Source organism: Microcaecilia unicolor, chromosome 4, assembly GCF_901765095.1.
Source record: "Microcaecilia unicolor chromosome 4, aMicUni1.1, whole genome shotgun sequence".
NCBI lineage: Eukaryota > Metazoa > Chordata > Amphibia > Gymnophiona > Siphonopidae > Microcaecilia > Microcaecilia unicolor.
The window spans coordinates 320261419-320274222 of record NC_044034.1 but is presented as its reverse complement, the minus strand read 5'-3'; the positions used below and the strand labels follow the sequence as shown (position 1 = coordinate 320274222).

Below are 12804 nucleotides of genomic sequence, written 5' to 3'. Positions count from 1 at the left end.
CGTCAAAAATAATTAATGGACAAATGATTTACATAAAAAGACTTTACACGCAAAATTATCTAAAAGGTGTTAAAACATAAATTGTGTGGGAACCGAAGTAGAGGTCATTACATACCCTTGCATACCCTTGTGGGTATATAGTATCATTTTATCAAAGGGCAGTAATTGTGGATAATGCAGAAATAAATAGCAGTTATATAATATAAGAGTGGCAACAGGTACAAACTAAAAAAAAATGAGTGAGAACCTGATAAAAAAGAAAAGGTTTAATAAAACTCACTCACCGGAGTCCACGTGATGCGATGAGCTGAGCAGACGTGCAGTGCTGCAGCTCGTGGGCCTCAACCCCGTATTCTTAAAAATACTGCTCAAAAAACATTAATAAAATAGCCGCCGGCTACAGCATGACTGCATGGACAAATACCTGAACAAAACCCCGATTGGAATGGCGCTTCGGACCGGGAAAAAAGAGAAAGAAAAGGTTAAGTTGCCTGCCTCCGAGTCTAAAATGGCGGGCGAACCACAACAATGTGAACAAGCATTTTCGACGTCGCAACTGGAGCAACTAACAGCCGCGGTGGCGAAGGCCTGGCAGCCTCGGTGGGACACTGTTGAACAAAAAATAGACACTTTCCACGCTAAGTTGGAGGGACTGGAGACCCGCGCGGAAGATCTCTCTGTGCGGGTTTCGGCTTTAGAAGATGACTCACAGGCCTATAGCGTGGACATCCGCGAAATTAAACAACAGCTCCAGGAGCATTACGATAAACTGGAGGACTTAGAAGACCGCTCCAGGAGGAACAATGTGCGCATTGTAGGCATCTCGGAAAACATACCGGACAGAAATTTAGTGCCTTGGCTCACAGACTGGCTATCTAAAGAATTGGCCTTATCAGGACTCCCTTGGGCCTTTAGTACTTGAGCGCGCACACTGCGTGGGACCGCAAAACTGATAGTCAAAAGAGGACCTCGTGTCATAGTGGCGCGAGGTGCTCAACTACCGCTCTAAAATGGAAATACTGAATGGATTTAAGATTAGGAGGGGAGACTAACACACGAGGGGCGCCCAGTTTTGATGTTTTCAGGACTACTCCTTTGGCGTACAAGAGCAACGGAAAATTCCATCAGATATGCTCAATGCTAGCACAGAAACAAATTCGCTTAGGCTCCAATACCCGGCTACGCTAAAAGTTCTGATACAAGGACAGTGGCACACTTTCCAAACATCAGAGGAAGCCAAGACTGGATTACAGGAGAAGGGCATCTCTGAGGGTGATTGAAAGTCCTAAAACGCTTGCTGTGAGTCGGAGAATAATATATATAGCAGCAGCAGTAAGTACAGGAAATTTAAATCATACGGGGAGGAGGGCCCCTCGCTACTCAGGTGGACTCTAGCCGTACCCAGGCGCAGGTCTGGGCCTGGATGATGCAGAGGGATGGAAGAAAGGGTGGGGGTAAGGGGGGGATTGGGATTTGGGATGTTATTCAGTTCAAAATCAAAGAGTACCAGAAGTTTAAAATCACTGTATGTTAGAGATCAATGGGGTAATATGAAACACTTAGGCAACTTGGGTAGTTGGGGTGAGTGGTCGGAGAGCTGGGGGAATCTTACAGCTAAAGAACAGCGAGAGACCGTAAAGTTGGGGGGCAAGATCACTAAAAATGGTGAGTTTAGTAAGCATGTCCACTAGAATTGTAACCTGGAATGTAGGAGGAATAAGCTCCCCCGATTAAAAGATCTAAGATCTTATCAGCATTGAAAAGACATAAAGCTGATGTGGCATGCTTGCAGGAAACCCGCCTCACGGAGAAAGAACATTAAAGCTGCAAAAATCATGGGTTAGCGAAGTATTTGCCGCCCCATCTCGCGGTAGGAAGGGGGGAGTTGCTGTACTATTTCGAAAAGGACTCCCCTATAAAGCTACAATCTTGGAAAGGGGGGATAGAGGGGATTTTATTTTGCTAAAAGTGTGGCTAGAAGGGAGGAACTTGTTGCTGCTGGTATTATATGGGCCCAATAATTTTGATGCTGCATTCTTTAAAGATCTGGCCGGGAGATGTTTGCAGAGTGGGGAGGAGATTTGATAGTAGCAGGGGATTTAATGCGGTATAGACCCTCGTCAAGATTGCACTATATCCTGGCCTCCGACTACCGTGGGACGAGGGCGCGAGAGTTCCAAATGTTTAATAAAACGTTAGATTTAGTGGACACGTGGAGGGTGCTCCACCCTGGGGAGAGCGATTATACACATAGGTCAAGGGCACATGGCTCTCATGCCAGGATAGACTATATTATGTTGGCCCGTCCCTTGTTTCATCTGGTGGAGGCAGCAACCATAGGTCCCGAAGAAATATCCGACCACGCCCTGGTATGGGTAGACCTTAAGCTTAGGTCAGAGTTCAAGGGGGGGACAGGATGGAGGTATCCGGCTCATCTACATACTGACCCGCACCTGCGGGCGCATGTACAAAAGAGCTGGGAGCAATACATAGAGCATAATGGTATACATGCAGATCTCCAACCTGAGCTGTTCTGGTCAGCTTCAAAGGCAGTTCTGCGGGGGGCTATCATAGCTACTGTAGCGTTAAGAATAAACGAAAAGCAGCTAGCATATTACTCTTAGAACGACAGCTACAGAGGGCTAAAAAGATACACTTACATCATCCCTCTTTGGTTACCCTGGAAAATTTAAAGCCACTCGGGTAGCATTAAATAGTCTGCTGCATGAGAAAGAGGTGAAGTCTTCTTTGTTTTATAAATACAAATTAGAGAGGTTTGGGAACAAGGGTAGGCAGAATGATGGGGCGATTAATTAAAACTGTAGGCGGTCCACGGACGGTGACCTCCCTAAAAAACCATAAGGGAGAACTCATAACTGACAATAGAAAGATAGGACAGACATTTACAGAATATTTTACTACTTTATATCAAAAGCCAATTACGTCCAAACGCACATGCAATACGAGATTATTTGCAGCACATAGACCTCCCCAAATTAACGGAGGAACAGCTGGAAACTTTAAACCAGCCATTGACAATGTCCGAGCTGCAGAGGGGGGTCAAAGCGTTAAAATTGCGGTCTGCACCGGGCCCAGACGGTTTTTCTGGGGAATACTATAAAATCCTGCCTGGTAAAGCCTTAGCAGCACTCCTGGAATATTTCCAAGAGGTCATTGAAGAAGGGAGTTTTCCACGATATGCGAACACAGCGTTGATAACGCTCATTCCTAAACCAGGGAAACCCTTAGACAAAGTGGAATCATATAGACCGATATCGCTATTAAATGTAGACACAAAAGTATTGGCGAAAATAATGGCAGATAGGCTGGCACAATGCTTGCCCTCACTGATAGGTACAGAGCAGGTGGGATTCGTGAGAGGCCGACAGGCGGTACATAATGTCAGGAAGCTCCTTTTGACAATAGCAGCAAGTAGACAAAACGAGGTACCCACCCTGATTCTGAGTCTTGATGCTGAGAAAGCCTTTGACCGGGTCGGGTGGGACTTCATGTTTCAACATTGGAAAAGATGGGTATAAGGGGGTGGTTTACACAAGCGGTAGAAACTCTATACTGTCAACCCAGAGCGAGTGTATTGGTGAATGGTATCAGGGAGACAGAGTTTCAGATTTACAGAGGTACCAGGCAGGGCTGCCCCCTGTCTCCCCTGCTGTTTCTATTGTCTCTGGAGCCCCTGATACGAACGGTCCTCGCAGCCCCAGACCTACAAGGGGTACATTAGTGGGTCATACAATAAAAATTCTGGCCTACGCAGATGACTTATTGGTGGTACTGAGGGAGCCTCCAGAACCCTAGAACGATTACTAAAGATCATTGAACAATATGGGAGTCTCTCTGGCTTCCAATTAAACCTACACAAATCCACAGCACTTCCAGTGCTCCCGGAGATACAACCAACCTGGCCTGGAACTTTTCCCTACAATGGGCGCGGATCTCGCTGACCTATCTGGGAGTCCACATCCCCATGGATTTGTCCCAACTTTATGAACTCAATGTACAGCGGCTTTTGCGGGACACAAAAAAACAGTGTTGGCCTGGAGGGCGCTGCCACTTTCTCTAATGGGACGAATTGCCCTGGTCAATATGGTTATAGTTCCTAGATGGCTGTATACATTTCAGACCCTCCCGCTCTTTTTAAAGAGGACTGATGAGCAACAACTGATAAAAACAGTGCAGGTCTTCGTATGGAGGGGGAAAAAACCACGCCTCCCATACTCAGTGCTATGTATCCCGACAGAATATGGCGGCTTGGGACTCCTGAACATCAAATTTATAACAGTGGCCAGTGGCATGCGCCATATAAATGACTGGTTCAGAGGAACTCAAGATTTCACAAACACAGCACTTGAACTACAGCAGCACCCTGAAATACATTTTAGTACCTACTTACATGTAAGGGGGCCCCAGATACCTTACATTTTGAGAGTTTCTGGAATAATGAAGACAGCAAGAATGGTGTGGAAATGGATTTGTAAACTTCACAACTTTTCAGCGAGGACCACTCCATACCTACCCATATGTGGAAATCCGGCCTTTGAGGCTGGCTTACTATATCCAGCTTTTCAGAGATGGGGACGCAGTGGGATGCGATATTTACTACATGTTGTTACCCCGGAGGGAAAACTTAAATCCTTTCCGGAGCTACAGAAAGAATACTCTTTACGTCCCTCGGACAAATCCATTACCTCAACTGAGGCATTATGTGCAATCTTTGCCGTGGGAAGACTTAGCAGAGGACGTTCAAGAGGAACTAACTTCAGCCTTTTCTCTCACAGCGCAACAAAAGATTCCACTCAAATTCCATCACAGACATATTAAAGATACAGCAGAAGAACTGGATTATAATAAGCTACTGTCCATGTGGAAAAATGACATACAATTAGATTTGACGGCATCTCAACTTAAAGAGCACCTGTTAAAGATACGGAAACAAACCAGCATGACTATGCATTGGGAACTGCAATTTAAAATAGCGCTCCGCCTCTACATATCCCGAGAAGAGCTTTCCACATGGGGCTCTCCTCGTGGGGAGAGTGCCCAAATGCGGAGAAGTCGGAGCCACACTGGGACATATGCTCTGGAGGATGCAGGGGTTGTAGCGCGATTCTGGACACTTCTGATCCAATATGTCTCTGGCCTGTGGTCCGCACAATGGAAATATGACTCTGGGTTATTGCTGGGACACCCAAAATTCATCTATCCAATCCCAGCAGGATTTACAATTTTGTTCAGAAAGCAATTATAGTTGCCAAACAAGTGATCATGGCTGGCTGGCTGTCTCGACAATGTCCCACGCGGACTCAGTGGAGGACGCGCATGATAGCACTATTGAGGTTGGAGAGAATGGGGATAGCGGACTTTAATTCCAAAGCTGGATCACAGTTTCAAGTTGTATGGAACACATTTCTTCACACACTAACTCCGACAGCTAGGAGTAGACTATTGAACTACTAATGGTACTCTGTAGACTAGCAATAAGGGGATGGGGAAGGGGGGAAGGGGAGTAGGGGGGAGAGGGGGAGGGAAAGGGGTTAGTTGGGGGGGAAGTATATTAAAACAAGTTCTGATTATTGCGTTTCTGTAACAATGTGTTTTACTTTACCTTGCAATAAAAAAGATTTAACATAAAACTCACTCACCAAGACCTCCAAACTCTAGGGGGATCACTGTTCAAGCAGCATATCTACTCGTCTCTGTATGGAACCTCCCTTTAAAGCAGTGCAAGGTCATATAGAGGGGCATAATCGAACGAGGCACCCAGGTTTTCCTGAGGGCATCCTCGCAGGATGTCCTCGGGAAAGAGCGGGGAAACCCGTATTATCGAAACAAGGTGGGCGTCCATCTTTCGTTTTGATAATTCGGTCGGGGACGCCCAAATCTTAACATTTAGGTCATCCTTAGAGATGATCGTCCCCGGTTTTCAGCTATAATGGAAACCGAGGACGCCCATCTCAGAAACGACCAAATGCAAGCCATTTGGTCGTGGGAGGAGCCAGCATTTGTAGTGCACTGGTCCCCCTCACATGCCAGGACACCAACCGGTACCCTAGGGGGCACTGCAGTGGACTTCATAAATTGCTCTCAGGTGCATAGCTCCCTTACCTTGGGTGCTGAGCCCCCCCCCCCCCAAAAAAAAAAAACCCACTACCCACAACTGTACACCACTACCATAGCCCTAAGGGGTGAAGGGGGGCATCTACATGTGGGTACAGTGGGTTTCTGGTGGGTTTTGAAGGGCTCACATTTACCATAACAAGTGTAACAGGTGGGGGGGCCTGGGTCCGCCTGCCTGAATTGCACTGTACCCACTGAAACTGCTCCAGGGACCTGCTTACTGCTGTCAGGGAGCTGAGTATGACATTTGAGGCTGGCATAGAGGCGGCAAAAATATTTTAGTTTTCTTTTTTTTTTTTTTAGGGTGGGAGGGGGTTGGTGACCACTGGGGGAGTAAGGGGAGGTCATCCCCGATTCCCTCCGGTGGTCATCTGGTCAGTTGGGGCACCTTTTTGAGGGTTGGTCACAAGAAAAAATGAACCAAGTAAAGTCGGCCAAGTGCTCATCAGGGACACCCTTCTTTTTTTCCATTATGGTTTTGAGGACCCCCCATGTGTTAAGCACGCCCCAGTCCTGCCTTCGCTATGCTTCCGACACGCCCCCGTGAACTTTGGTCGTCCCCGCGACGGTAAGCAGTTGAGGACACCTAAAATTGGCTTTCGATTATGCCGATTTGTGCGACCTTGGGAGAAGGACGCCCATCTCTCGATTTGTGTCGAAAGATGGGCGCCCCCTTTCGAAATAAGCCTGATAATCTCCAGAAGAACTTGTGTAGCAACAACATAACAGGAATAAATCTAAAGCCTCATAAATAGACACTTAAAAAGCATAAAATTCCAAAGAAAACTACCTGCAACAACTCAAAATGATGTAAATACTAAAAAATGCCATGTGTTCTACCTATGCATTCCAATGATGTCTATGGTAACAACATGGCTACTGCAACTAAAATCTTTAAAAATACCCTAAAACCCTTGTTTTCCTAAAATAATAAGCATATCCCCATGATAGGCCAACTAAAGCAACCAGATCATGTGTAAAATTCCTTATTTTAATCTATTTGAAAAAACACTAAAACGAAAATGGCCGCTGCAACTTTAAAAGCGATATAGATTCCTTAAAATAATCATTTCAGTTAAAGAATTACATCAACATGAAGGGCATGATCTTTGCTATCTAAAGAGTTAAAAAAAAAAACAACCTTGAAAAAAATCACTTCATAAACAGCAAAAACCAAAATGCCATTAATAAAACAATCAGCTAATTAAAAATGCATTATTTACAAAATAAAATATAGGCACATTTTCAAATCACTTAGACTTACAAAATTACATAGAGGGACATTTTTCATATGACATCTAAATCTGACTTTGGACGTTTTGTTGAAAACGTCCAAAAATAAAGTAGTGAAAATGACCATTTTTAGACCAGAAAGACTGTTTTTTTTCTTTGAAAATTGATGTTGTGCTTAGCACATCTATCTTTTTGGATTGTTTTCCAAAATAAAATGTCCAAGTGAAAAATGCATAAAATCAAGCCATTGGGATGGAGGAGGAGCCAGCTTTCATAGTAGACTGGCCACACAGGCATCCCAGCAGAGCAGTGGGTACCCTAGGGGGCACTGCAGTGGGACTTCACATAAAGTCCTAGGTACACATCTCACTATTACCCCCTTATATTGTATGATGAGCCCTTCAAACCCCACAAAACGCCTACTGTAGCCAACTATACACCTCTACAATAGCCCTTAGGGCTGCAGGTGTCAGCTAAATGTGGATACAGTAGGTTTTGTGGGGGCTGACACTTTCCACCCACAAGTGTAATAGAGTGGATTTTGGGCCTGGGTCACCTTCTCTATAGTGCACTGCACCGGCCACTATTCGAGGAACCAGCTTGTTGCTTTAATAGGACTGGCCATAACATCTGAAGCTGTCATAGAGGCTGGTATGTACTGTTTCATTTACATCTTTGCAGAGTGGGAGAGGGTCAGTGACCACTGAAAGAATAAGGGGTTATCATTCCTTTATTCCTGCAGTGGTTATCTGGTCATTTAGGGCACTTTTTTGTAGCTTATTTGTTAATAAAACAGGTCCAGAACAAAACGTCCAACTTATAGCCCTGGATGTTTGTGTTTTCTTCTATTATGGTAGAAAAAGTCCAACTGTTAGGAACACCCAGATCCCGCCCTTAACACACCCTGACATACCCCTTGTGATTTTTTTTTTTTTTTTTGTTACATTTGTACCCCATGCTTTCCCACTCATGGCAGGCTCAATGCGGCAGGCAATGGAGGGTTAAGTGACTTGCCCAGAGTCACAAGGAGCTGCCTGTGCCGGGACTTGAACTCAGTTCCTCAGTTCCCCAGGACCAAAGTCCACCACCCTAACCACTAGGCCACTCCTCCACTTCTGACACACTTCTGACAGACTCATAGAAAAACATCTAAAAATTAGTTTTGAAAATACCAATGTGGATTTTTTTTGTGAGAAAAATGCCCAGTGCAGATTTATGCAACTTTTTGGACATTTTTCTCTTTTGAAAATGAGCCTCTATATCTACTAAAAAGTATCAAAAAATAGCACTCTTCGCAGGATACTGTCTTAGCACAGATCAGTCTGGTGCCTAACTTTATAATGATTTTGATTATATGTTATTTTGTAGTCACCCTGTGCTGGTAGGAGAGGCAACTAATAAAAATCTGTGAAATAAAATGTTTCTCAATAGATATTTTCACAAGATGGTACATATTTGATGTGAAAGATTTTTTTTTAATTGGATTTAATGCTTGCTAATTATTATAAGAAAGTATGAATGTTGAAATAGTGAAGCCTAGAATGTAGTATAGCTTGTATACAACTTTAGTATGGTAAGAGTTTTCACAAAAACCTTTGAAAATTGTGAATTTATGAAATATGTTATAATTTAATTATGTGCATATACAAAGTAAATATGCTAGGTAGATTTCTTGGGGAAGGTACTGCCATATTCTTGGACAAAAGGGGGTTTCTTTTTTTTTCCTCTTCAAAGAACACACACACTGATTTCTTCAGTTGCATTGAGGTTTAACCAATTATGAATAAATAAATGTGATGGCCCCATCATTGGTTTATTGACGTTTTTTTACTGTCTTGAACATTTTTTCCTTTGATGATTTCCACTTTTGCTTTGGATTGTCTGTTGACTTATTGTGGAAGATTTTTTTTTTCCCTATTTTTTTTGGTTGAAAATAGGCTTAAAATGTCAGTGTTTCTGTAAGAACCCGTAGAATCCTTATTGTCCTATCATAGAGAATAGTCCATCTTGTGGCAGCATGTTGTGCATAAGTATAGACATATTTTCTTCTAAACTTACAGGTGTGCAACAGTAACAAAAACTGCCACTGTGACAGCAGATGGGCCCCTCCTAACTGTGAAAGCAGTGGTTATGGAGGCAGCATTGACAGTGGACCCACATACAATGGCAAGTACCAATTAGGGATTTCAGGGGTGGGATTGGACTTCTGATATCCTCCACTTGACATTTCTGTCAGAGTAGAGCTACGGGCAAATCCTGGAAGGCACTTGGATAAACCATCTCTCTATATAAAAGGCAACCCCAACGTTCTGAAGCCTCCACAGAAGTTGAGGCGCCCGAGATATCCGGTGTGCCCTGGAGTGTCTGCACCGCCCTCGCGTCAAAACGTCATGACGTCGAGGGCGGAGCTATAACACTCGGAGGGCCGAAACGCTAGGCGAACGTGAACCCCGAACAACGCAAGTAGCTCCGAGGGACGGTCTGCACCGCCCTCATGTCAAAACGTCATGACATCGAGGGCGGAGCTATAACACTCGGAGGGCCGTAACGCGAGGCGAAAGCCAACCCGAACAAGGCAAGTAGCTCGGAGGGAGGGGGCCCCTTGCTAGCGCCCGTTTCATTCCGCTCAGAAACGGCCATTTTTTCCTAGTAAAATAATATGTTCTGCTTTTGTTTGAATGGTTCTGTTTGAAAACATGCCTGTGGTAGTGACATGTTCTTCAAAAATGGTGATGGACACAATCATCTGTTCTTCATCTTTGGGATGATAATCCTTTTATATAAAGGGTAAAAAGGGCACCCAGGAAGGACAAGGTCATAGCATAAAACATAAATGAATGTTTTGCTTTGTTCTTTACTGAAGATGATGTAATGGAGATACACATGTGAAAAACACACTTTGATAATGATGACTTGGAGGAGCTCAGGCACAGTAATGGGAAAAGTTCAGGGCCGATTCTAGGGCTTCTGGTGCTCGCTGTAGTCTGTCAGTCACCCCACCCCCACCCTGTTTAGCATCTTTTCTCTCTCTTCCCTCCTCCCAACCCCTTGTCCCCTGTCTAGCATTCCCCATCTCTCTACCTTCCCCTCCCAGGGGCAGCAGAATGCCATTTAGTTTGGAGAGAGGGGCCCATGCTTCACCTGCGACTTCACCTCCAGTTACTTGATTTACATTTAGTCATTTTTTATAAATCATGTACATCTAATTCTATAACAGGGTGCCTAAAGATAGGCATCATTTTTGCACATATGTTATAGAATACTAGCACCCGTTTAAGTGCTAGAGCACTGTTCTATAATTTCTCTGAGGACAAGCAGGCTTTGTTATTCTCACATGTGGGTGACATCATCTGACGGAGCCCAGTCCGGACACTAATTCATTAGAAAAGTAGACAGTTGTATCACCGTCCCACCAATTTCGGAAACCCTGAAAATTCTTGGAGTCACCATTGACCGGCACCTAACACTTGAGAATCACGCGAAAATCATGACCAAAAAGATGTTCCATTCAATGTGGAAGTTAAAAAGAGTAAAACCATTCTTCCCAAGAACCGTTTTCCAGAATCTGGTACAATCATTAGTACTCAGTCACCTAGACTACTGCAACTCACTCTACGCTGGCTGCAAAGAGCAAATACTCAAAAAACTTCAGACAGCCCAGAACACAGCAGCCAGACTCATATTTGGAAAACCAAAATACGAAAGTGCAAAGCCCCTACGAGAGAAACTACACTGGTTACCACTCAAAGAGCGCATCACATTCAAAGTATGTACCCTAGTACATAAGATCATCCATGGCGAGGCCCCAGCTTACAAGTCTGACCTGATTGACCTACCACCCAGGAATGCCAAAAGATCATCTCGCACATTCCTTAATCTTCATTTCCCCAACTGCAAAGGCCTAAAATATAAACTAATGCACGCATCAACCTTTTCCTTTATGAGCACACAATTCTGGAACGCATTGCCACATAACCTAAAGCGACCTATGAACTGACCAACTTCCGCAAACTGCTGAAGACCCATCTTTTCGACAAGACATACCACAAAGACCAAACATGTGAAATCCCCACATATATCTAGCAAGCAATGTTAAGAACGCCATACATTATATCATTATCGTGTTTTCTATTACCATGCAACTCAAACACTTCTGTAACACTAAATGTCAACTCTCATTTCCATTATCCATGATATATTGTATTCCACATTGAACCTGCAAAGAGGTGGGATAATGTGGGATACAAATGTAATAAATAAATTAAAATAAATAAATAAATATAAATGTGTTTCCAAAAAGAGGCCAGTTCGACTTCCCCTCGTGTATAGTAAGAGATGGGTACATCAGGGAGTGGCTGACCAGTCTTCCGCCAATTAATCTAAAAGTTCAGCTTGTAGTGGTCTGTCCAAGGAGCAACAGACCATGCAGTAGTCGCCAAACAAAGGATGGTATCATTGAGGAACTTGTAAGTAAGGAGATCAAGGGTGTGTCCCTTTACGTGCGTCAAATGCATATTGGGGTATTGAAAATCCAGTAGTTGGAGGAAATTCAGGTACTGACAAGCATTAAGTGAGAGAGGGTCTTCTAAATGAAGGTTCAGGTCACCCAGGATGAGGATGTTGGAGAAATTGGTGCAGGAGTTGGAGAGAAAGTCCATGAAATGTATTTGTCCGCCCAGTTCTTTGGTGGCCCATAGAACAGAATACAACATAGAGAATCACGAAGAGATCTGTTGTGGACCTTTACTGAAGCGATTTCCAGGTGGGGTGATATGGATTCAGCTATAGGGTCTCAACTATGAGGCCCGAGTGGTAAATCAAGGCTAGTCCCCCACCTCTTTTCCCTTGTCTAGGCCAGTGCATGTTCCTAGTTCTCCCATTCTTACCTATGTCTTATTCTTTCCCAAGTCTATTTCTTTTTACTCACTTTCTAGACTCCCATTTCCACCCTGTGTGCCCCCAAAGCTTGTGTCTGTCTCTGCCTTTCATCCCCTTACCAACCCCAGTTACTTCTCTGTCACTCATCCCCTCTTCAACTTCAGTCCCTGCACATTTTACCCCGTATTCATGTTCCCCTTTCCCCTTTTACTTCTGCTATTTTCCACCCTTTCTCACCTCCTTCAAACAACTGTCCCCTTCCTTTGTCTCTCACCCTCTTCAATGCCCTCCCTCTTTTCCCCTTTCCCCATGATCTTTTACCACTGCATCTTCTCCCATCTTAACCACTTCCTCCAGTGTTCATTTACTCTTTCTTCCACCTTAACTCCGGTATCTATTCCTCTGCCTCTACATCATCACCTGCATATGCCCTTGCTTCTCCCCCTCTCCAACACAGTATCGTTCCTTCTCTTCCTTCTTTCAGCCCCTTGTCAGACCCAGCCCCTTCTCTCAGAACTAGATCTCTTCTCCCACCCCATCCCATCCCCAATCTGATAG

General features: G+C 44.2%; 1 protein-coding gene across 2 annotated transcripts in view; it reads left to right on the top strand.

Moving 5' to 3' along the window:
• The window catches only part of LOC115469357 (disintegrin and metalloproteinase domain-containing protein 9-like), a 240843-nt gene that overhangs the window by 197920 nt on the left and 30119 nt on the right, over nt 1-12804 (top strand). For both annotated transcript variants that reach the window (XM_030201903.1, XM_030201904.1), the window contains one exon: nt 9429-9534. In XM_030201903.1, the coding sequence (XP_030057763.1) occupies nt 9429-9534 (106 nt within the window). The remainder of the gene's footprint in view (nt 1-9428; nt 9535-12804) is intronic.